This window comes from Rutilus rutilus (genome assembly GCF_951802725.1).
Source record: "Rutilus rutilus genome assembly, chromosome: 15".
NCBI classification, from domain to species: Eukaryota; Metazoa; Chordata; class Actinopteri; order Cypriniformes; family Leuciscidae; genus Rutilus; species Rutilus rutilus.
Window position 1 is genome coordinate 29650681 of NC_140220.1, and position 26085 is coordinate 29676765.

Genomic DNA, 26085 nt, shown 5'->3' on the forward strand with positions numbered 1-26085 from the left:
AGTTAGCCATACTCAAGGTTTTTTTTTTTTTTTTTTTTTTACAAAATAATGCATTATAACGTAGGACAATAGTATTTAATAGTGCATTGAATGTTGCCACAGGCTTGTATAAAATTATACAGGGATCCATTGGGAAAATTAAACCATTCATTTTGACATCTTATGTTTTTAATACATTTTTAGTAAAAGTTTTATGATTTGTTTTGTGTTTTTTTGTCATTTTAATTATTTTTGTCTATATTTTTGTTATATATATATATATATAAAACAAAATATAGAAAAAAATTATATATATATATATATATATATATATATATAGGCCTATATATACACATCAAAATAACACTAAATAATTGACACAGGTGTCGATAATATTTTTATTAATACAAGATAGATATGTTGATCTACATTTATAAAGTAGTCAACATTTGAAGTGGATCAAAAAAGTCCAAAAACAGATAACACAAGGACGGGTATTGTTCAAAATTCATGCATAACTTTGATGAAAGGTTTTGATCCATTTCAAATGTTGATTACTGTAGGCTACATCAGAACAAATAGCTATTAGCATTAAAACATTGTGAATATATTGATCAAATATTACATCAGTAATATCTCAGTAACCGTTAGTAACAAAGAATAACTTACATGTTGGTAGATACAGGTGTCTACATTTTTTTGTGTGTGTGTTTTTTTTTTTTTTTTTTTTTTTGTATTCAATATATACTTGTGTTAAAATTCTTCTCTGAAGAAACAATTTTTCTTGAGTATGTAGCATTTACATAATTATCATGCAAGTGAGTAGATATTACATGATAATAGATACTTGTACACATGCTTCGTTGTTTCTTGTTCAAATTATAGCATATGTAGGCTGTGCTTGGAAAATAATCAGGTTGGGAAAACACTCAAAAACCGAACTTGTCCCCAAGTCATAATGCAAATATAAAAATAGAGTATTATTTGATACATTGCTTTCTATTTATCAATGCATTGAAACAGATATAATGGTAAAAAAGTAGAAAAAAAAAACATTAGACATATAAGAAACATTATACACTCTAACGTGAGGACACACAAATGCGGAAGGGAGCAGGAGCATATGTGAACCATATCTCGCCCTCCAAACTGGGTTCCTCTCCTGGACATTTGGAGATGGAGAATTGCTGCAGCAGAGAGGTGAAGTATAAGAAGAGCTCCAGACGAGCCAGTTGCTCTCCCAAACACGCTCTCTTACCTGTAAGCAAATGTCATGAGCTGAAGTTAAAATTCATAATGTAGCAGGGGCAAAAAATAAATAATATTGACCCGAAGTCAATGAAAAGGACTAAATACAAGCATATCACTTTTTGAGAAGTCATATCAGGTGGTGTGTTTACAAAATATTACCTGCTGAAAATGCCATGAAGGCATCTCTCTTCCGAAACTGGCCATTTTCATCCAGGAAGTGTCCTGGGTTAAAGGTGTCTGGGGTTTCCCATTCATTTGGATCATGCAGGACTGAAGACAGGTTTGTTGTCATAGAGGTGCCCTAATAAAGAGAGAATGAAAACTTTACTATTCTAGACACAACTAGACCCCAAAATAGAATAGAATAAATACCTTAGGAATGAAGTGCCCCCCTAGTATTGTGTCTTTAACAGCTTGTTTAGGGAATCCCAGGGGAACAACATTCCCAAATCTTTGAATCTCATGGATAACAGCATCAGTGTATGGCATATTAACTCTGTCAGCCAAGCAAGGTTGACGTGACTGTCCAATCTCCCTGTCGATCTCTGCCTGGACTTTTTCTGAATGAGAAATATAAGTGTTACTTGTATATTGTGTGTTTTCAGACAAACTTATTCATGGAAAGCTTATGGACCTGATGGATTCCCAAGCTAATTACTCCCGCATTAAAAAGTACACTCACCTTGTATTTCTGGGAACTTGATCATAAAAAGCAGACCCCAGCGCAATGTTGTAGTTGCGGTTTCTGTCCCGGCTTCAATTAGGTCTAGACAAGTCACCAATAACCCTTCTATGTTAAAACCAGCCTCAGGGTCACTCTTTTTCTGGAAAGAGTAGGAATCAACACAAAAAATGTGCAAGAAAATATGCATACACATTAGTTCTTCACAGGAACGGCACTCTCTTTTTAAAATAGTGTCTCAGGCTGATCAAATGGCAATATCAAAACAAATGCTTGCAAATTTACCCTCTTTACTCAAAGTATTTCAAAAGCATGATAAAAGAAAATCCTACTTTAGTTACTGTACCTTTTCCATCTCAGTCAGGTAGCTGTCTATAAAGTCACGTGGATTTGAAGGGTCCCAGTCCTCTCTGTGTTTGATGATCTCTCCTCTCAGGAAGTCTGTGATCTTCTTATAGTTGGAAAAAATAGTCTGGTGGGGGCCAGGTAAATATTCCAAGAGCCGAGGACACACATTATACAGCTGTAAGAGATGATATAGTGGGTGATGAAAATATATATTTTTAATTATAATTAATCAAAGGAAGTGAGAATATTAAAGTGTGGATGCTGTCATGAATCAGTACCTGTGCTCTAGGAGAGCCTGCTAACTGAATGCATTCGGTGTCAAGACGCAGAATTCTTTGGTAACGTTCATCATGATAATCAAAACGTTGTCCAAATATCAAGCACGAGATGATATTTGAAACAGCGCTGTTTAAGGTGACCATGGGGTTGAAAGGTGCTATTTGAAAGAAAACACAGTTACGTATATGTATACATAAGGATAAGTAATTATTTGGCAAGTTCTTCCAAATTCATTTAGAATTCAGATGATACCCTTTTCTGCCCTAAAAGCATCACAGAGGTAGACACACTCTTGCTGGATGCTGAGCTCAAGACTTTTCTTCCCCTCTCCAAAGGTCCGCAAATGGGAGACAGCAAACTTCCTATGCATCCGCCACAGGTATCCATTACTCAGTATTGTACCTTCATAATATGAATGAATGAAAGAATTTCAATAACTAAACAGGTACTGTTTATTAGCAACTAATGTTTTGAATTTTGACAAGTTTACAGTGTTGCCTTTTTAAGCTAAAAAAGTCATAATGATCGGTGTACTTACCAAGTCCCTTAAAAGTTTTGTGAAACAGTGGGACATTTGGACGGTCAACGAAACTGTCAATGTGAGTAATGAGGGCCTCCTTTACCATTTTATATCCAGACACGATTATCAATTTATCACTGCCCACTCTTAGACTGAATACCTTCCCGTAGACATCAGCTAACTAAAAAAAAAAAAAAAGTATCATAATAATAATTATATATATATATATATATACAGTAACTTGTTTATAGTACAGTCAACTTGCTAACATCCACTATTCTTTTAATCAAGAAATAGGGCAATATAAAAGAAATCCTGTCTAAAATGAATGTCAATCGACACAGGGCTGGGTGATATGGATCAAAAGTCATATCCCAATATATTTAGGCTGATTATCGATATACGATATATATCCCGATATTTTTTCCGCAAAGTGAGAGCAAATGTTCAGTCAAAGTCAAAGCCAAATATGACATGTCACAAGGAGTTTTACTGAAACCGGCTATTTCAGTGAACAGTTGCAAAATCAAATGAATAAAAAATAATCAGGTTTCTTCACCTTAGGGCTGCACGATTATGACAAGAATTATAATTGCCGATTATTCCCTTGGAATTGGAATTGCGATTTATTAATTATGATTATCAAAATTTAACATTGAATATATAGCCTATATATAAACAAATTTTGTGTAAACGTGTTATAATTTGCCTATATATATATTGCCTATAAACATTTGTTAATACAATGTTGGTATGATGAGCCACTACAGTCATTTAAAAATATTAAAAATTACACAAAGAAAAATAAAGTGGCATTTTGGGGTTAATATGGAAACGACAGTTACCATGGTGAATACACAATAGCCTACTAACAAGAACTGTTAATGAAACATGGAAACTGCTCCTGGTGAATAGAATGAAAATCATACCTGCATTACTTTTATTTCGTGTAATTTACATTTACAACGTAACGGCGTTGCATGCTCGTAGTTTCTTTTGCACTTTATATACAGTGAAGCGATGCAGCGCGCGCCGCCGCATTTGCGCGTGCAATTGAGTGTGCGCTACGAGTAGGCTACAGGATAACGGCTGACAGGACAAGAAAGTCCGTTTTTCTGAGGTGAAAGACTTTATTTCAGCGTACACTTATGTCACTGCCTGGTAGTTCCTATTGTGCTGGGTTTTCTGAAGTAGTCATGATTCGCCTCTCAACATAACATAACACGCACGCAACGTGGAAAAGGAGGGACAGGGGCGGGGGCGGGGGCGCGGGGAGCAGTGCAGAGAGCTCCGGGTCAGCAGCTTGCTAGGAGCAAGGATCACAGCGCAAATTTGAACTATATCGATATATGCGATATATGGTCTAATTCCATATCGCATTTAAAAATATATCGATATATTTTTTTTATCGATATATATCGCCCATCCCTAAATCGACATACATGAAATTAAACATTTATGCATTTAATTTAAAATAATTTGCTCCTACCTTATCCATGTTCCTAAAATCTATCTCAGTGAAGACATTTCCCAGGAATGGTAAAGGCCAGGGTCCTGGGGGGAACCTGGAAGGATTCCTATATTTGATAATATCTGCAAGAAGCAGTAAAACAAAACTTAATATGATCCAGCTTTTAAAATCAAAGCACTGATACATAAAGTGCAGGATCATGATGTTTAAAAAATGGCACGTTCCCTTTGTCAGAGAATATCAAAGCACTGGAGTTGTCAGTAGCAAATGTCTGTAAATGCAAATGGTAGTCTACAAACAGGACCGTCGTTTAAGCGGTGCAACCATAGACAGACAGTAAAAGAAAGGGTGCAACTGGTGGTGGGACGTCCGCTGCCTGCACCAGGCCCCTCCCTTTAGACGGCCATTTCACACCCCTGACCCTGTCGATGTTTGGGACGACCCTGATGAGAAAGGTATTAGAGTGGAGAGAGATTACAAAAGTCCCTCCAGATTACAGAAAACTGGGCAACTGATATTTACTATCATTCCTCCTCTGAACACATTGATTTGCCAAGAGAAGCTGAACAACATGGATACAGATTAGCATATTTATAACATGCATTGTCTTGACTTGTATTGTACCTCATAATTTTTTTTATTTTTATTTTTTTATTAGTTTTTATAATTATTATTTTGTCTTTCTAGGCATGACTTCTATCGAGGTATTGATTAATTTCATGTCTCTTAGCTTGCAAGTTGCAGACTCAAACACCAACTCGTTTAGTGAAGAGGGCGTGTTAGTCCTGTAGATTGAGCCAATAAAAATGCTCATTTGCAGCTCGCGCTAGAATGCTATTCGCTCGCGTCATTACACGCAGAAAAACAGTCACTCTTCTAGAGAGATTTGACTTAATTCTGTACAAGAAATGCGTGGATGTGCTAATATATATATTTTTTAAATAAAATGTTCGATTCGTTCACGAACAGGTTTGCTCTCTCTTAATGTTTATTTCAGACCATGTTTTTGTACGAAAGTACAAACGAAAGTAAACCAGGAAGTAAACAACTTTAAGCGTAAAACAGTGCAGTCGTTTCACAGTACAGCATTAAGGAGATAAAAGGAGAAAATGGTTTTGGAGAACATTTTGTTTTCTTTAGCCGCAGTGCGTTGGACAGATGCAGGCACTGTGCTACTGTTGTTCATCCTTTTTCTTCTGATCTTAGACCAGCTGAGAAACAGGAAGCCAAGAAACTATCCCCCCGGACCCACACCTCTTCCATTTGTTGGGAATGTTTTCCACCTGGATGCTACACAACCTCATATTCATTTAACTAAGGTAATTTATGTCCCCTTAATGTTGTGATTTCGAAGTCTGACTGTATAATGTCTGTATTTCAAATAAGGCCTGATATATTAATCCTTGTAACGTTAACCCTTTTTTATTTTGTATATTCTTCCAATTTTGTTTATTATATTAACTGTTTCCCTACAGTTGTCAGACCACTATGGCAACATTTTCAGCTTGCGTCTGGGAAACTTAAACACTGTTGTTGTGAATACCTACAGCATGGTCAAGAAAGCTCTTGTTGATCAAGCAAACATTTTCACAGGCCGCCCTACCAGTGATGTGCTCAAAAAAATAATCAAGTGCCAAGGTATACATAAATGTTGGGGAGAAGACATCAAATGACATTCTAACTCTCTCAAAATATCACATCTTTCATATTGTGTAATGTCAACAGGTGTAACCTTCAATAATGGCTACAGCTGGAAGCAACAGAGGCGTTTCACTCTCAGTACTCTTAAATACTTCGGTGTGGGAAAGAGGAGCCTGGAATTCATAATCATGGAAGAGTACACATTTCTGCACAAGACCATCATGGATACCAATGGTAAAGAACAGGAGCTGCATTGCTGAGATAAGAGTCATAACATGGCTTATATTTAGGTTTACCATGCATGTTTGTAATGATCAGAATTTTGCATTTATAAATCAGCCATGGAGAAGTAGCCTTTGACTAATGTCTAAATGCTTATATCCAAATGCAAATTTAAATCCACTATATAAAAAGAGAGTCATTATTTATTTATTTTTGTATGGAAAAAATGCTGCATTATTTTGAGGTGAATATTGTATTGTACCATGAAACCCCCTCAAAATACAAAATATTAGAGAATAAATATTATTGAAACAAAATATAGTACATTCATTTAAGATAAAAATGTTTTCTTTGGTCTGTTGTGACTGCTGAAGTTCACAAGTTTGACCCCTAAGTGAGGAATAATAGAGGAGGGTAAAGGACACAAGATTTATGGAATACCAAAATATCATAGAGACTTCCAGGTGGACTCCTTTGACAAGCAAGCAACAACTTAGTATTTGCATTGCAACACACTAAAAACTAAAGTTTCACCTGTTGTTGTATTTTCTTAGGACTGCCATTCGATCCTCATTACTTTATGAACAATGCTGTCTCCAACATCATCTGCTCCATGGTTTTTGGCAGGAGGTTTGAGTACACTGACCAGAGGTTTCTGAACCTGCTTAGTCTGATGTCTAAAGCCCTTAAGCTACAAACTTCCGTCTGGATACAGGTACTACAATGATCATTCTGACGATGAGATGAAAAGATGTGGTGGAGATATGAGGGTCATTGACACTCCTGAATTGCCACTAAATGTGGCAATAAAGTGCACTAGTTGAAAACTAAATGAATGAAATAAAGGTGGCCACACAAGTTGACCTGATGCTTGTCCATTATAGCTTTACAGTGTTTTCCCTTATGTTATGGACCTCATCCCAGGACCTCATAAAGACCTGTTTTCCTGCTTCCATCAAGTTTGTGCTTTTATTAGAGAAGAGGTGGACAAGCATTATGCAGACTGGGACCCTTCTTCACCCAGAGATTTCATAGACTGCTATCTTACTGAGATCCAGAAGGTACAATGAAAATATGACTTTATTAGCCAATTATGTTTGTTAACAAACAGCATATTTGGTAAACGCGCAGAAATATTCCACTTTTTTTTAGTTAGAGTTTGCATTATCCGTCATGTCTACCCTGTGCTGGTTGTAATGTCTCTGTTCTTCATAGAGGAAAGATGATCTGGAAGCAGGATTTCATGAAGAGGGTCTGCAATACGCTGTGCTTGATTTGTTTGTGGCTGGAACTGAGACCACATCTACCACTTTACTATGGGCCTTTGTATACATGATGAAATACCCAGAAGTCCAAGGTAAAATGCTCCAGATTACAAGTCAACTGTAAATTCAGTTTTGTGCATGCTTGGGAAAAAATGCAAAATACAAACGCATCGTTAGGCTGATAAGGATCATATACTAATTAGACTAAAATAATTTAGCAGAAATAATTCTAATTTAGTTAAATGTATTAGATGCATGTTATGGAATTTTGGCATCAAATGTCATATTCATACGTTCAGAAAAGGTCCAGGCTGAAATAGACCGAATAGTTGGACAGTCGCGCCGACCCAACTTAGATGACCGACCCAGCATGCCGTACACTGATGCTGTTATCCATGAGGTCCAGAGAATGAGCAATGTTGTGCCCCTTAGTGTGCCAAGAATGACTAATGAAGACACAATATTGGGAGGATATTTCATTCCAAAGGTGAGATGAATAACAAAACTTAGTAAACTTTTTTTTAAGTTAGTTCTTGCCACAAGAATAGACATTTAATAGAGAATAGGCATTCAAATTTCACCTACCTACCTAGCAAATCAGACTGTTTAATTAATATGTGTCATGGAATAGTTCATGTTGGTCCTTAGATGATGTTGTCTTTTTTTATTCTACATTAAGGGTACACAGATCATTCCTAACCTGACCACAGTACTGTTTGATCAGACCAAGTGGAAGACTCCACATTCATTTGATCCACAGAATTTTTTGAACACTCAAGGCGAGTTTGAAAAACCTGAAGCCTTTATTCCCTTCTCAATAGGTAAGCAGGTTTTTTGTCATAATAACGTTTATACATAAGAATATTTAACAATTTTGCATACACATGTTAATTCATTGATTTGTTAATTAATTATTTTTCACAATAGCAACCCACCGTCTATACAGTATAAACACACATCTGTCTTTATTTCATCCTTTCAAGGAAAACGATCGTGTCCAGGAGAATCGCTTGCCCGTATGGAGCTCTTTCTCTTCTTCACATCCTTTCTACAATCTTTTACTCTGGCTCCTCCAGAGGGAACTCAAACAAGCTTGGACTTTAAATTTGGAATGACACTTTCCCCAAAGCCATTTAGGATAAGTTTCACTCCTCGTTGATTGATATACATTTTACATCACCATATTATAATTTTTTTCCCAAAGGTCATCTTCATCTGAGATTGTTTAAAATGATCTATAGCCAAATAAAACTGCAGCTTCAAGTAGACAAATAAAGCTGGTAACCTTTTTAAAATGTCAATCAAATATAATAAAAAAAATGAATAAATAATTTTTAAAGTTAAATAATCATATTTTAAAATATTATAGTATTATAAAATTAATATATTCTAAGGCTTGTGGACTAGACTCCTCCTCAGCTCTGGTGTTGTTGTTTTTTTATCCGTTCTGATTTTTTACAAATGTGTAGTGTATTTAGCCTTTACTGGGAATGCAATCTTGTTTTTGAGAAGCAGTCAAATTCTGGCAAAGGTCACCAACCTGGAGATGGCAACCTCTTTTGTCTATCATCGTTATCAAGAATATTTTGTTTATTTTCGCTTGTGTTTTTAATACTGAGTGATTATTTCAGAAATGAAGCGCCGAAAAACGTTCCTTCTGGACTAAAGTCTTTGCCCATTGTAGGAGACCTTCATCATATCGTTCACAAGAAGATTCATCTTCAGTTGGAAAAGGTCCTATCTAGGCCTAATTGTATTTTTATTTTATGTATTTTTATTAGGGAAAGCCGTCAACAGACAGTAAAACACGACTACTAATATAAATGTTCATCAGCTTTGGGATGATGTGTAAATGTACTTTATCTGAAATCATGTATTTAGGGCTATTAAAACTGTTTCAAAGTTGTGTATATGTTAATTTTCGCACATTTCAGTTTGCAGAAATATACGTAAATATTTTAAGCTTTCGAATTCTCGGACCAAGAATTTTTGTTTTGATCGGCTACAAAACAGTGAAAGAGGTGTATACACAAGGCGAAAACCTTGCTGATCGGCCCATGTTACCTATCTTGTGACATCTTTGGAGACAAAGGTCAGTCAATCCAAATATGTGGTTAACTTGTCAGTCAGTCACACTACAAATATGAGCATTACAATACTAGGAATAATCCCCTTTTGAAGAACAAATTAGAACCATGTGAAAGTTGCTGTATAGAGGATTGCTTTCCCAATGAGAATAATGTATTTATTTTCTGTTGAACAGTTTAAGGATAAATTGCTTGGTAAGTTACATGGAAACATCTCAAAACCCATTAGTGTGAGAAAAGGGAGAGTGTTTTTGACAAGGTTATGAAAGGAAAGGTGAATCCACTCAGAGCGGTTTATGATCCATCAAATCCACGGGTCTACATTGTCTGTTTCCTTCCTGAGATGGAAAAAGTAAGACCTTTTTTTCTGAGGTAAAAAGTCAGTAAGTGTGCTGGTACAGGAATACTCTGGCTTGCATTTAAAAATGGATACTACCTATACATAATGATAACAATCGCTTTCATTCATCATATATAGCTTTAAGATGACACAGATTTGGTGTGGAGAACTTGTTCTTTTATACACTGGGTCTGTTTGTGGGGTGAACTGATACTGCTGCTGTACTGGGGTTTCCTATACATGATGAAATATACTGAGATGAGCAAGGAGGAGGAAAAGTGCCATCTACATCTGAGCCTATACTTCACATTTCCATGAGGAGACGGCACCTGAGGCTTCCCATTTCCAGGACCCAGGTTCATCACTGGACTGTTATGAAGGGTTTACTTTTATTTGCGTAAACTCACAATAAAAACAAAATGTGCTTTTTGTAAAATAAAGAAAACAGGATGCGCTTTCTGCCATCTCGGTTTCCTTTCCGCTAAGACCTTTCCTTTCCTTTCGCTATACAAAATTATCGAAACTTAGTGTTTAGGCTATTGTCGCACAGTTTTTTCTTTCATTTTGTTCATCTGTATTTAAGTGAAATATATTTCCTTTATATTTATTCCCTTTCTGTTCTGTTTTTCTCCATTCACAGAAGCACATGTGCAGGTGCGAGATATGACGATGTATGAATCCTCATGTTCTGTTGTTTATGCTTGTATTTGCGCGTGTAAAACTGAACAAAACTAATTCTAGTATTTTTAACTTATCAATTCTAATTTAACGTAATTTTGTCGGTTAATGATTAGCGTTGGTTGTTGGTCAGGAAAAAAAAATTAAATGAATATCCTTAAAATGCCCCCCTCTGTTTAAGATGTGACCCCCCAAAATTTTATTCTGGCTACGCCACTTTGCTCACCGATACAATCTCTACTTTGTATCTACAACCATAGTTCAGGAGGAGATTGATCGTGTTGTGAGTGTCACGGTCGGAAGCCATCTTTATCAGACAAAGACAACATGCCCTACACCAATGCTGTCAGTCATGAGATACAGAGGATTGGAAATATTATAGCAATTTTTGGGGTAGTAGGCTATAGTCTTTAATAATGTCTAAATATGTATCCAAATACGAAACTTGCTTTCCTTGCATTGGAAATTTAAGTACCTTTCCTCTGTTTTAACCTAAAGCACTAAATTAACCGGAAACCATATTTAAAAAGTTTTTCGAATAAAATACAAAATATGAAAGAAATATTATTTAAACAAAATATAGTAGGCTACATTATATTTTACATTAAAAAGGTTACGCTTATTTTCAAAACAGACCAAAGAGGATCACAAGTGTGACCCCAAAGTGAGGAATACCAGAGGATTAAACATTTCATTTTCACATTCTTTAAAAAAATGGATATTTAGTATTGATTGACAGTTTGACATCAGTGCTGTTTGATGAGTCCAAGTGGGAGATTACTTACCCCGGTCACTTACTGGATGCTGAGGGCAAATTCAGGAGAAGAGATGCCTTCTTACCTTTTTGCAGAAAAAAAAGATTTTCTAGTAATATATATATATATATATATATATATATATAGGTGTTTTTATTTTTTTAATGGAGAAAGATTGTTTTTGTTTGATTTTCTGGAAAGAGAGTTTGTCTTGGAGAGCAACTGGCACGGATGGAGCTGTTCCTGTTTTTCTCCTCTCTGCTGCAGCGCTTCACTTTCTCTTCACCAGCGGGTGTGGAGCTCACTTCATTTTAATGGGAACCCCGAACCATATACACATTATGTGCAGTGTCACGTTAAGCAAGCAACACACACAAATATGTGATTATGGATTGTGTGTGTGTTTGTGAGAAATTTAGGAAGATAATGTATCCATTTATTTTTGGAAAATTGTGGAAATGGGTTAAATGTAAGGGTGGAGTGGCAGTGAGTAAAGATTTGGGCTGGTAACCTATATAGCCTCTATAGCCTAACCTAATCCTGGGCCTAACCTCTATAGAGTTTTTTTTTTTTTATTATTATTATTCAAACTGTAGATGTAGGGATTAATGCCTTTAAAAAACAGGTTACTCCAGGACGGTTGTATAAGTTTAGTAAAATTGTACATTGGATTAAAAAAGTATTTTGTAAATTTGTGATGCAGTGTAGACTATAATATTTTTATATTTGAAATACAATGTATATTTTTATGTATGAAATAATTCCTGTATGAAGTTCAGCACATTTTCAGGGTTTCCACTCTTTGCTGATACTCTTATTTGACCAATGAATTTTCCTGACCTTCTCAGTCATTGTAATTACTGGATAAGGACTTTTAGCATTTAATTTCAGACAATAAAGTTTACCTAAAAGCAAAATGATGCACAGGCTCTGTCATTTATGTTTCTTTTATGTATAGTTGTTGAAGACAAAACTCAAACGAATTATTGTTTTATTGTTTTATTATTCTTTCATTCCCTGTCTTATGATGCTGTAAAAAGATTAACACATAGTCTATAGTTGCCTAAAATGCCAGATTATAATTTAATAGCTGATATCTTGTTTAAACCAAGCGAGAAAGAAAGGTGAAGGCTAAGGTTGGGCATTTTACGTAAGCCTTATATAAAGCATCAGGTGAGTTTGTGCCAATAAAGGCAGTCCAAGGACATCAACGTAATGCAACGAGTTGATCACATAAGCATTATAAAATAAGTCACAGTTATTACTTCAATTCAAACACCCTAACCTGCCTAACAGTCCAAAATATAGCATCATCATGGTCCTGCTGCGTCTATACGAATGGATCGATATCAAGACTGTTTTGTTATTTTCTTGTGTGTTTTTACTGTTGAGTGATTATATAAGGCAAAATGCGCCGAAGAACTTTCCTCCTGGACCATGGTCTTTACCGATTATTGGACACCTTCATCATATCGATCATACGAAGATTCACCTTCAGTTGGCAAAGGTAGCCTAAAATATATAATTGTATTTTTGTTTGGTTATCTGTAGGCTAATGTAATTCGAAATCATAAGTGTATTGAAATTCAGCAGTATTTAAACTTTCTACATAGTATTCAAATCATGTTTTGAAGTTATGGAGACATTTTAAACATTCAAATTCTCGGCCCAAGAATTGTTATTTTGAATGGATACAAAAGAGTGAATGAGGTGTATAGCCTACAGTACACAACAATGTGATAAGTTTTATTTCAGTTTGGCTATTAGCTTCAAATCATCTAACTTGATTTCTCCTGATAGGCTAGTGCTGAGACAGAGACCCAGACCACCAGAATGAGGCAGTTCCCCATGTGAACGTTTAAATTGTAGTGCTGAAATGCATATTTTCCATCATATAGATGCAAATAGTTTATATATACAAATAGAGAGAGCTGAGTCTGCTTCTCGTATACATGAGCGTGGGGGTTTTCCTGTTCTCGTCGTTGGTATACATAATAGAGGAGAGCCACCCGGAATCTATGTTCACCAGCATTCCACTGTCCTTCTGGTGGGCGGTAAATTCCATGTCCACAGTGGAGACATTACCCTAAAACCACACTAGGCAAGTGTATCGCCACTGTCAGTGTTACGTGTGGCATCTTAGCTATTATGTTGCCACTTCAACTGATCATTAAGACTTTTGGTGCTATTTACAATAATCAGCGTGAACTTGAAATCATTGCTAAGCAAGAGATCGAACTCACAGCGTTACGTGTGGAGGATGAAGGCTTCATCACAGGCTTCTAGCAACTGTATCCTGTATTCTGTATCCTTGTTACACGGTGATACAGCAACCGTCTCCAAAGACCAATCAAAAAATGTAAGAACAACTATAGAGTGCATTCTTTATCAAGCTGAAAATAATAAACTATTTTGGAAATTAAAACCGATCAATATAAACAGTTTACTGTGATTTATATCTATGTATGTATTGTATGTGTATGTATCTCTCTATCTAACAAATTATTCACTGGCTAAAGTGATCCATCTTTTGTTTGAAATCACTTTGACAACAAGTGCATATTTTTCTCCAGCTGAAGAACATTACGCAGGGTTTACTGTAATAACTTAAAACCTATCCTATTTGTTATCCTATTTGGGTGTGTTCACATTCCAAATGCCATAAAAGTCACCAAGTTTCGTACCATTCTGATGAAGCTGTGATTTTTAAAAATAAAAATTTTCCCGATCAGAGGAGCACCTGAGGGTTCAATTGCACACACAACACAACCTGACCACCAACTGTCAGCTCTGTCATTTTGAGGGCAACCACCCTCAAAATGCATACACAGATGAACGGCGAGAGCGGTCATTGGCTGTGCAGCGGCAACTTCACGAACCTATGGCGGGGCGGCTCAGACGCATGAACCAATCAGGGCACTTCGCGCCCTGATGCATCAGAGACCGCCAGAATGGGCGTGGCCTACAGCTACAATAGAGCCCAGAATCCGCCTAGGACCTCAGGTTAAATCGAGTGAAGCGATCACTTGATCAAAGCACAAGCACAGCGCAATACTCGTTCCCTCATCTCAGGGAACCGAGGTTGCGTTAGTAACCGAGACGTTCCCTTTCGAGAGGTCTCTCCTATTGCGTAAGTAGCTTACGCTATGGGAACCCCCTTCAAAACGCTGTGCATGCTTAACTTCGCTCTAATGTTAGCCCGAGGCAAGATGCCTGAGGCTGTAAAGAGTAAAGTATGAACCCAATAAGCCGGTCAGTGACAGGCTTTTTAAGGGAAAAGACAAGGAATGGGCTTGGGAACCGTAGTTCGTGTTAAAAACAAGACCGGATATGTATCGGGCCTAAGTTTTTTAGGGGGTTTGTGCTTACACATTTCATATTGAAAGTACCCTTGAGTGCAAGCAGTGACTTGTAGGTTATAAAACCTGATAAATGTGGACGGCGAGGCCCAGCCGGCCGCCGTACAGATATCTTCATGGGTGTTCCACTTGACCGAGCCCAAGACGAGGCCATGCCTCTCGTAGAATGGGCTCTAACGCCTAAGGGGCAATGAAGGCCCTTAGACTTATAAGCCAGCGCTATAGCATCAACTATCCAGCGCGATAATCTCTGCTTTGAGACGGCGAGCCCCTTGGTGCAGCTGCCAAAGCACACAAAAAGCTGTTCTGACTGTCTGTTGAGAGGCAGAACGCTCTAGATAAAACTCTGAGAGCCCTGACGGGACAGAGTAAACTCGCGTCTCTTTCATCTTTTGGTGAGGAAAGAGCTGCTAAGGAAATAACCTGTGCTCTGAATGGAGTCGAGAGCACTTTAGGAATATAACCATGCCTTGGCTTAAGGACGGCTCTGGAGTCGTTAGGCCCAAACTCAAGGCAGGACGCGTTTGATGACAGCGCGTGTAAATCGCCCACTCTTTTAACTGAAGCGAGCGCCAGTAAAAGAGCAGTTTTGTGTGAGAGGTGCTTCAGGTCTGCAGACTGAAGCGGCTCAAACGGGGCACCCTTCAATGCTTCTAGGACCGTGGAGAGGTCCCAGATTGGCACAGAGGGAGGTTGCAGAGGATTCGGCCTCCTTGCCTCTTTAAGGAAGCGGACGATGAGGTCGCTTCTTCCTAGTGATTGTCCGGCCACAAGAGCGTGGAATGCTGTTATGGCTGCCACATATACTTTGAGCGTGGAGGGGGTGCGACCCGTGTCCATGAGCTCTTGTAAAAAGGCGGGTATACTTGGTACCTCGCAAGAGTAGGGGTCCAGGCTCCCAGCAGCGCACCAGCCAGAGAACACCCTCCATATCTGAGCATAGAGGCGCCCAGGGCCGGTTCTAGACATTAGGAGGCCCTAGGCAAAATTCATGTTGGAGGCCCCCCACCCCCAATAAAAAAACACTTGAAACAAATATGATTCCTAACCTTTTTATTTATACAACATTTAATTTTAAATTTAGTATATTTTTACTTACACAGTACATAAGTTTGGACAAATTACTATTTTTAATGTTTTTGAAAGAAGTCTCTTATGCTCATCAAGCCTGGATTTATTTGATCAAAAATACAGAAAAATAATATAGTAAAATATTATTAAAATTTAAAATAATGGTTTTCTATTTTACTATACTTTCAAATATATTTCTGTGATGCAAAGCTGAATTTAGTGTCACGTGATCCTTCAGAAAACTTTATAATATTCTGATTTATTATCAAATGTTAGAAATGGTGCTTAATATTTTTTTTAGGACATGTGATACTTTTTTTCAGGATTTTTTTATTATTAAAAAGTTGTTTTAAAAAAGTCTTCACTATCACTTTTATATATTTAACACATCCTTGCTGAATATTCCTGGTTTTTTTTTTCTGTATTTTTGATCAAATAAATGCAGGCTTGTAGAGCATAATAAGAAACTTCTTTCAAAAACATTAAAAATAGTAATGGGTCCAGACTTTTTACTGGTACTATTATGTACATATTAATCAAACTTTATCTAAGGTAATCTCTTTTTTGTTTAATGAAGATGTTATTGTTGTTGTTGTTATTTTGCTGTTTTATTCAGTTTATTCACAGTTCCAGAATACCACTTCAGTAGATGAACATGAACGTGCTTTTATAATTGTTTTCATAGCTGCGGTATGGGCAGGATTTTTCCCTCCCATTTAATCAATATTGACTGCAGATATTGTCATATTATTAATATCAGTAATATGATATTATGTATTGCATTGCTACCTTAAATATGCTATACACAAATCAAGTGGAAGAGAAAGATACGATTCTAAATTCTAAAAAATTCTAAACTGATATTCGTATAGGCTATGATGTCAGGGTATTATCTAATCATCAGCATCAGAATTTAGAAGATAGACCCATAGATATGAGATCCTTTATTTGAAACATTTAAAAATGTTGCAGTGTGTTGGCTTTTTAACTTTGAATACAAACGTCTTGTCTTTTACTTTTGTAGCTTTTTTACTAGTCAGCTCCCAACGCGATGTTATTCATTGTACGCGCAAATTCAAAGCGTCGCGTCTGGGCACGTTAATGACGCTCGCGCTCTTTTAAACTCGTAGACTAACAAAGCGGTGAATGATTTTTCCAGAAATGACGCTGATCTACAGTAGCCCACAAGTTTATATTTAAAATACATTGCAATCACTCCAAAATCGATGACCTGTCCTGCATTACGAGCTGTGCTTCTTTGCGTGCCTATTTAGGCTTTTGCTTCGCACTCGCAGCACTGGATGCGTTCGTTATGTATAGGGGATGTAACGGTTATGGAGGCCCCTCCTCAAAGCCCGAGGCCCTAGGCAATCGCCTGCTCTGCCTATAGCTAGCGCCGGCCCTGGAGGCGCCTAGTTGAGGGCGCTCTTGCTTCAGTGATGGTTTTCAGCACCCTATCCAGGAGACACCCGGGTACCCGTTGACAAATCGGGACAGGGATGCCAGATTTTCCCGTTCGCCTACGTGAGGAGATATCTCCTCAGCGGAATTGGCCATGGGGCTGTTTTAGCAGTTGTGTCAAATCGGAGAACCATAACTGGGTCTTCCAGAGAGGGGCTATTAGTAGCACTGCACACTTGCTTTCCCTGATCCATTCAATGACCTGTGGTAGCATTGTGACCGGAGGGAATGCATATAGAGGCCATTCGTGGGCAAGCGCATCCCTGTTCTTTGAGAAAACATTCGGCAATGAGCGTTGTCTTCTGAGGCGAAGAGGTCGACCTCTGCCTCGCCGAAGAAGCTCCATATTAGCTGAACCGTTAGAGGGTGCAGAGACCATTCCCCTGAGGGAACATTGTCTCTGGACAGCATATCCGCACCCTGGTTCAGAATGCCTGGCACATGCGCTGCTTCAGTGAGCGCAGGTTGTGCTGAGTCCATAGAATGAGACTCTTGGCCATGGCGTGCAGGTTGTTCGACCTGAGGCTGCCCTGGCGATTTACATAAGACACTACTGCCATGTTGTCCGTTCGGACCAGGACGTGGTAGCCTTTTAATATGGGAAAAAAGCTTTCAGTGATAGAGCGAACACTCTCATCTCTAGACAGTTTATGTGTAGGCGCTTCTCCGGGCTTGACCAAAGGCCAGAGATGGGCCTGTCCTTGTAGAGGGTTCCCCAACCTAGGTTGGAGGCGTCTGTCAAGATCACTTTTGTCCTTGAAACCACACCCAAACTCACGCCAGACTGGTACCAGTTGATAGCTTTCCAGGGAGCCAGGGCTTTGATGCAGCCGTGACTCGCTCTGATTAGTCAGTGTCCAGATCGCCATGCGTGAGCTGGGACACGGGGTTTTAGCCAGTGCTGGAGAGGACGCATGTGCAGTAGTCCGAGCTGGAGTACTGCTGATGCTAAGGCCATGAGACCCAACATCCTCTGAAATCTTTTGAGGGGAGCGCGGGCGCCCGCTCTGAAGATGCCGTTAGGCGTCGAATGGAGAGCGCGCGCTCTGATGAGAGGCGCACCTTCATTTGTATAGAGTCTCTATCACTATACCCAGAAAATAAATATTCTGGCTGGGAGATAGTGTGCTCTTGGAAATGTTGATCCTGAGACCCAGGCATGTTAGATGGCTGAGGAGCCAGGATCTGTGAGTTATCAACTGTGCCTCTGATTGAGCTATAACCAGCCAATCGTCGAGGTAGTTTAGTACTCGCACTCCCCGCTGTCTCAGGGGGGGTAAGTGCCGCATCCATAGACTTCGTAATGTACGAGGTGCCAGCGATAGGCCGAAAAGTAGTGCTGTGTGTTGGTAAGCCTGCCCCTCAAGGCGAATTTCAGAAACGGCCTGTGATGAGGCGATATTTGTATATGAAAATAAGCATCTTTCAGATCCACTGAAAAAAACCAATCCCCCAGGCGAAATTTGCTCGAGGATTTGTTTGGTTGTCAGCATTCTGAACGTGCGCTTCATCAGCGCTTTGTTCAGGTGTCTGAGATCTAGGATGGGCTGGAGGCCGCCATCCTTCTTCGGAACGAGGAAGTAGAGGCTGTAAAGCCTGACTCGCTTTGTGAGGGGGGAACTGCTTCGACAGCTCCCTTTTCCAACACGTGTGCAACATTCTTTCTCATTCTCGTTTGGACCACGGCTGAAAAGCACGGGGGTCTGCGAGCAAACTGTAGTGAGTAGCCTTGTTTTATTATGTTCAACACCCATTCTGATATACAGGGATAGCTTCCCTGGCCTTGGCCCGTATAGCTGGGGGTTGAATAAAGGCTGGAGACGGGCCGCTGTGAGATAGGGACCCGGCCGTCCGGCCGTCTTTAGCTTTTAATACCGTGTGAACAGTGCTCGTGAGCGGGGGCGCGCACTTACAGTGGGCACACCCGTTATCACCTCTACAACTCGACGACGTAGATGTGACGTGAGATACCAGTCTGTCTTCTAGTAGCTGTGCCAAGAGAAATCTGAATCATTCCTCCACGTCCCCCCGATTGCCCGCGAGCTTCTCCTCCTGTCCATACGGTAATTTCTCTACTGTGCGACAGAGAGTCGCGTGGTTATGACGCAATCCTTAGCCTCTTTTTACAAAAACGGCTTCTACGGGGCCAATAACGTAAGATACAAGGTAATGGAGCCTTTTATACATTTTCGTGTTTCTTTAGAAATAAATAATGGACAAATGGACTCTCTAAACGCCTCAGATGTAAAGTTATTCGCTGTCAAAGTGACGCCAAAATGAATGGGAGTCAATGGAATGCTAACAGCAGGTGATGGTCTGCCAATCAATGGCAGCGCCCGGGGAAGCTTCAATGTTTTCCGAAACATTGGCCCCCTGGCTGTGCAGCTGCACTGCGTTTTAAAATTTTGGCTTCAATATTCCCGAGAAAAGGAGTTTTCCCATAGCGTAAGCTACTTTGCAAAAGGGAACCTTTGGCTTGTCTGCCAGTGCTACCTTCAGATTGAGCATGTTTCAGCTGGTCTGGCGGAAGATCAGCTTAAACAAACAATGTTATACATGTTTATTAAGTGTGTTTATATATATATATATATATTTGTATATGTTTGTGTATATATATATATATATATATATGTATATATGTATACACATATATATATTTTTTTGTATTCTTTTATATTTATTTATTTATTTATTTATTTATTTAAACCTGCTGTTATTAACATTTGTTCATTTTCAAACAATTTTCAAATCAGTCATACATCGATCTAATACATTAAGAATCCTTTTCAACAGCTGAGATGTCTTGACAGCTTTATGATTGTTCTGTATTGAAGTTAGAGAGTCGTAAAAAACCTGTAAGTCAATGAAAAATATAGTAACGTTCATTTTGGGTTGTACAAGATTGTTTCTGTTTCCATTTTACAAAAACAGCATAATTGTGAAAATCCTTCTTTAAACTTAGCTACTAATAAAACCATTGCATAATAGTCTTGGTTTTGAATAATATATATTGATTATTCCAAATAACAGGAATGGGAAGAAAAATGTATTTTTGTTGACCAGTTTCCACACATCTAAAGCTTAATTAACTTAATTGGGAGTTTGGTGCATTTAAAATCACAGGCAAGTAAAAAATTAAGGCCGCCACATTTTTAAAGATTAGATTGGGGATAAAGAACCATAGACAATAATTTTCACAAAGATCCAGTTCATTTTAAATATATTATTAATAGTGTATTTTTACGTTTATGCTCATTGGAAGCAGGATTTGCCGACATCTTGGAAGTGACGTCAAATAATTTATCTCGCTGAGGTCGGGGTTGATCGATGTACGCTGAGTTCACAGGTCGAATATTCGACTTTGAGTGGCGTTCCAGATTATCATTGTAGTCAGAGTAAATAGGCTAAAATTAACGAAGAATTACAAACAATTGAAACCTATGATTATTTCTAAGATATGTTGATATAATGTTATTTCTAAGATATGTTGAAGATATGTTGGCGTTTTCAGAATTTTTTATCTTAATTTATCTTCAATCGATTTTATTTTCGTTCACATAAATTACATGAAATTTTAGTCAGTGTAAATGGACTAAAATGAATGATGACATTAAAAACTACCGAAACCTACTATTATTTCTAAGATACATATAATGTTGATTTTCCATATTTTACAGTTTGCAGAAAAATACGGCAAGATTTTTAGCCTTAGAATTTTTGGACCAAGAATTGTTGTGTTGGATGGATATAAACTAGTAAAGGAGGTCTATACACAACAGGGTGATAACCTTGCTGATCGTCCCACATTACCTTTATTTTATGACATCTTTGGAGACAAAGGTCAGTTTAATATCAGAATGTTAAATTGGTGGTTTAGCATTTCACCATAAATTGTCAGTAATCTATTGTAAGGTTTTTTTTTTTTGAGCAGGTTTAATTTTTAGTAGTGGCTATAAATGGAAGCATCAGAGGAGATTTGCACTCTCAACGCTTCGAAACTTTGGATTGGGAAAGAAAAGTTTAGAGCCATCCATCAGTCTTGAGTGTTGCTTCATGAATGAAGCCATTTCAAATGAACAAGGTATTTACTGAGGTTTGTTGACCGAAAATAATTGACATTTGCATTTGAAATTTTTAAGCACAGTGTGATTTACATGAACAACTGTTCCAGGTCGACCATTTGACCCTCGCTTACTGCTGAACAACGCTGTCTCAAATGTGATCTGTGTCCTTGTGTTTGGCAATCGATTTGAGTACAGTGACCATGACTTCCAGTCTATGTTGAAGAACATCAATGAGGTTTTATATCTGGAAGGAGGCATCTGGGCTCAAGTAAACATTTTCTAATTTTAACAACTTAACTTTGCTTTCGTTCACTGCTCATCTACTTTTTGTTTTGATTTCTTTAGCTTTATAACATGCTACCATGGCTCATGCGGCGACTGCCTGGACCGCACAAGAAAATTTTTGCTCTGTGGAAAGAAGTGATTGGCTTTGTTAAAGAGAAGGTGAATGAACACAGAGCGGATTACGATCCATCAAATCCACGGGACTACATTGACTGCTTTCTTGCCGAGATGGAAAAAGTAAGACCCTTTCTGAGGGGGGCGTCAGTACGTGAGCTGCTACGGGAAAGCTCTGGTAATAATAATGTATGGTTACTGAATTCAAATGCCTCTCATTTGTGCTGTTTAGCTTGAAGTCGACACAGCCGCTGGGTTTGATGTGGAGAACTTGTGCTTTTGTACTCTGGATCTGTTTACAGCGGGAACTGAGACCACCTCTACCACTCTGTACTGGGGTCTCCTTTACATGATGAAATATCCTGAGATACAGGGTGAGAGCTTACTGTGAGAAATAGCATTCATATGCACATAAAAAGTCATACGTACTCACACTATCTCTAATTTTTGTATCTTCAGCCAAAGTTCAGGAGGAGATTGATCGTGTTTTGGGAGGGTCACGGCAACCATCTTTATCAGACAAGGACAACATGCCTTACACCAACGCTGTCATTCATGAGATACAGAGGATTGGAAATATTGTTCCATTAAATGTGTCCCGAGCTACATTGGAAGATACTCAGATAGGAAAATACTCTATCCCAAAGGTGGGCCTAGTGATGTTTAAAATAAGAATGTGAACTTAAGCAGAGCCTATTAGTTAAAGCACAGTAAGAGTAGTGTGTATAATTTTATTCTTGTTAAACCTCTTGTGGTTCTGTAGGGCACAATGGTGACCGGCAATTTGACATCAGTGCTGTTTGATGAGTCCGAGTGGGAGACGGCTCACTCCTTTAATCCAGGTCACTTCCTGGATGCTGAGGGCAATTTCAGAAGGAGAGATGCCTTTTTACCTTTTTCTCTAGGTATAGGGAAACTCTGTTTCTTCTAAAGTAATCCAAATGTAATCCAAATATATACATTGACAATGCTGAACCCCATAAATCAGGGTTCCTCAAACTCGGTCCTGGAGGGCCACTGTCCTGCACAGTTTAGCTCCAACCCTGATCAAACACACCTGAGCAAGCTAATCAATGTCTTCAGGATCACTAGAAACTCACAGCTAGCTGTGTTTGATCAGGGTTGGAGCTAAACTGTGCAGGACAGTGGCCCTCCAGGACCGAGTTTGAGGAACCCTGCCATAAATTATCCCCCCATAAAAAGACACCCTTTATGATTACTCTTCATTTTATCTGATTTTCAGGAAAGAGAGTTTGTCTTGGGGAGCAACTGGCACGGATGGAGCTGTTCCTGTTTTTCTCCTCTCTGCTGCAGCGCTTCACTTTCTCTTCACCAGCGGGTGTGGAGCCCAGTTTAGATTTTAAACTGGGGGCCACTCACTCTCCCTATCCATATGAATTATGTGCAGTGCCACGCTAAAAACTAATTCAAGGTTCTGTCTGTGCACATCAAATCAACTTCGATTTATCAGTCTTAAATTCAGTTGTATCAAATTTAATGTTGTGAAAAGTATTAAATATCTTAAATGGTATAACAAAGGTTTTGATTGTCATTTTAAGAGGACTTAAATTTGGGGACTGAAAAAAAGAAATCACAATGTGGCCTACAGGAATAATTAAACTTCAAAAGTATATGATTTAATTCAATAAATGTGAGAAGTAAATAAATAGTGAATAATACTTGAAGTGTTGAATAATTCTTTAATGTGCAGGAATAACAAATTTTAGTAACTCATTGTAAGACAGCTGGTTGTCTGTGATCTGAGCTATTATGGTGACATTACCATTCTTTAAAGAATCTAAGAGTATTTCTAGTTTACATCATACTGGGGTCCTCGTGTGTGACGTGGTTAAAACAGCACTTCATTTAGTGGAATGTTTTGCTAAATTAGGAACATATAGTGAATTCGAATCAATCATTTGTGTTTAGACCTGAATCTTCAGAGATTGAAAAATCTATAATTTTACAGATATGGTAGGCCTAATTATGGTGGTTGATTATGATTTCACTTTTCTAACTTTAGTTAGTGTGTAATGTTGGTGTTTGAGCATAAACAACATCTGCAAAGTCACAACGCTCAAAGGGAGATATTTTCTTTTAAAGAAATAGCTTTTTAAGGACTACAACAAATGACTGGTAGGGACTACACGACATTCCTCCCGGTTAGTGACGTCACTAACCCTGAAATTTACATAAACCCTGCCCGAATATGCTAATCAATGTTCACATATGGTACACATTATGTGCAGTGTCACGTTAAGCAAGCAAGACACACAAATATGTGATTATGGATTTTTTGTGTGTTTGTTAGAAATTTAGGGAGTAAATGTATCCATTTATTTTTGGGAAATTGTGGAAATGGGCTTAAATGTAAGGGTGGAGTGGCAGTGAGGTTTTTTTATTATTATTATTATTCAAACTGTAGATGTAGGGATTTATGCCTTTAAAAAACTTGTTGTACAAGTTTAGTAAAATTGTAAATTGGATTAAAAAAGTATTTTGTAAATTTGTGATGCAGTGTAGGCTATAATATTTTTATATTTGAAATACAATGTATATTTTTATGTATGAAATAATTCCATATTAAGTTCAGCACATTTTCAGGGTTTCCACTCTTTGCTGCTACTCTTATTTGACCAATGAATTTTCCTGACCTTCTCAGTCATTGTAATTACTGGATAAGAACTTTTATCATTTAATTTCAGACAATTACCTAAAAGCAAAATTATGTTTCTTTTATGTATAGTTGTTGAAGACAAAACTCAAACGGATTATTCAGTTGCATCTTTCATTCCCTGTCTTATGATGCTGTAAAAAGATGAACACATATGCTATAGCAAATAAAATGGCAGACCTAATTTAATAGCTGATATCTTGTTTAAAACACACAAGCGAGAAAGAAAACAAAATAACAGGGGCGATGAATTTAGTAGGGACGCTAGGGACATCCTACCAATATCCAGTGACACTAATTTGTCCCAAGCAATAATTTCGATCAAAATAATTTGGGGTCTTGCGGTTTTTATGTATTACTTATTTTATTTAATCAGGAAACATCTCATTTAGATTATAATCTACGGTGGCTGAGAGAGCTTATAAAGCTTGTAAATCAGACTAAGTGATGTTTTTTGAAAATGTAAAAATGCAGAAAGTTTTCTGTGGTAGGTTAGGTTAGTCTAGGGGTGTAGAATACACAGTTTGTACTGTATAAAAATCATTATGTCAATGGAAAGTCCCCATAAAATATGATAAAATAACATTGCTTGGTCTGTTGAAATGAGAGGCCGGTTTGAATCAAGCTGAAACCCTTGTCATCCCAGTCTCATTAGCTGGACTGAAAGAAGTTTCAGTGCTCTTGGGACACTGAAAACATGACGCAGAGCAATGGTCACAAGTGACACTTGACAGTACTGCCTTGTGCCATGTCCAACAGGACAAACTGGACAGTATTGATGTGGAACAAATATGCCAATAGTTAATTTCTGTTAAAGGGGTAGTTCACTTAGTTAAAAATGAATATTATGTCATCATTTACTCACTCTCGTGTTGTTTCAAACCAGTTTCTTTCGTCTGCTGAAAACAAAAGAAGATATTTTGAAGAATGTCGGTAACCAAACAGTTGATGGTAGCCATTGACTTCCATAATATTTTTTTTCCTACTATGGAAATCAATGGGGTCCATCAACTGTCTGGTTATCGACATTCTTCAAAATATCTTCTTTTGTGTTCAGCAGAAGAAAGAAATTCATAGAGGATTGAAACAACTTGAGGGTAAGTAAATGATTTTCATTTTTGGGTGAACTATATCCCTTAAATGAAAGATGCAGACATGTGTCTGGCTTCTTCAAAAAGCAAGGAACAAGACAGTATATTGCACTATTGCATTGCACTATGAACGGAGTAAAGTTAAGTCTGTTAAACTGCCTCCTAGTCTTTATTAGTTACCTTTAACATTACAGAATTAATGAATTAACGTATTGTTAAGGTCAATAGACTAAAAACCTTAATACATTAGTCTATTAACTTCCTAATTCTTCCGCTTCTGGGAATTTCTCAATCTCAAAATCAAACACACGCCCTTGCCAAAATAATGAGAGAAGATGGAGGCTAACATTGGGCATATTACGTAATAGCATTATATAAAGCATCAGGTGAGTTTGTGCCAAGAAAGGCAGTCCAAGGACATCTTTGATCATCTAAATTAATTTGCTGT

At 37.9% G+C, this 26085-nt stretch overlaps 1 protein-coding gene and 1 pseudogene across 2 annotated transcripts; one reads left to right on the top strand and one right to left on the bottom strand.

The window, feature by feature from the left end:
- Positions 1-363: 363 nt before the first annotated feature.
- Positions 364-4868, bottom strand: cyp2ad3 (cytochrome P450, family 2, subfamily AD, polypeptide 3). Its single transcript, XM_084433162.1, has 9 exons — positions 4549-4868; positions 3078-3240; positions 2792-2941; positions 2539-2696; positions 2259-2435; positions 1913-2054; positions 1603-1790; positions 1390-1531; positions 364-1237 (listed from the first exon to the last, which is right to left on the bottom strand). Exons 1-9 carry the CDS (start codon positions 4729-4731, stop codon positions 1062-1064), a joined length of 1479 nt encoding a protein of 492 aa, XP_084289288.1. The 5' UTR covers positions 4732-4868; the 3' UTR covers positions 364-1061.
- Positions 4869-5489: 621 nt separating this feature from the next.
- Positions 5490-23410, top strand: LOC311304769 (annotated as a pseudogene). Its single transcript, XR_014630329.1, has 17 exons — positions 5490-5849; positions 6006-6168; positions 6256-6405; positions 6948-7108; positions 7278-7454; positions 7609-7750; positions 7958-8145; positions 8338-8479; positions 8642-8814; positions 12777-13025; positions 21087-21490; positions 21581-21741; positions 21819-21995; positions 22105-22246; positions 22332-22519; positions 22636-22777; positions 23116-23410. The product of XR_014630329.1 is annotated as an uncharacterized misc_RNA (transcript).
- Positions 23411-26085: the final 2675 nt, after the last annotated feature.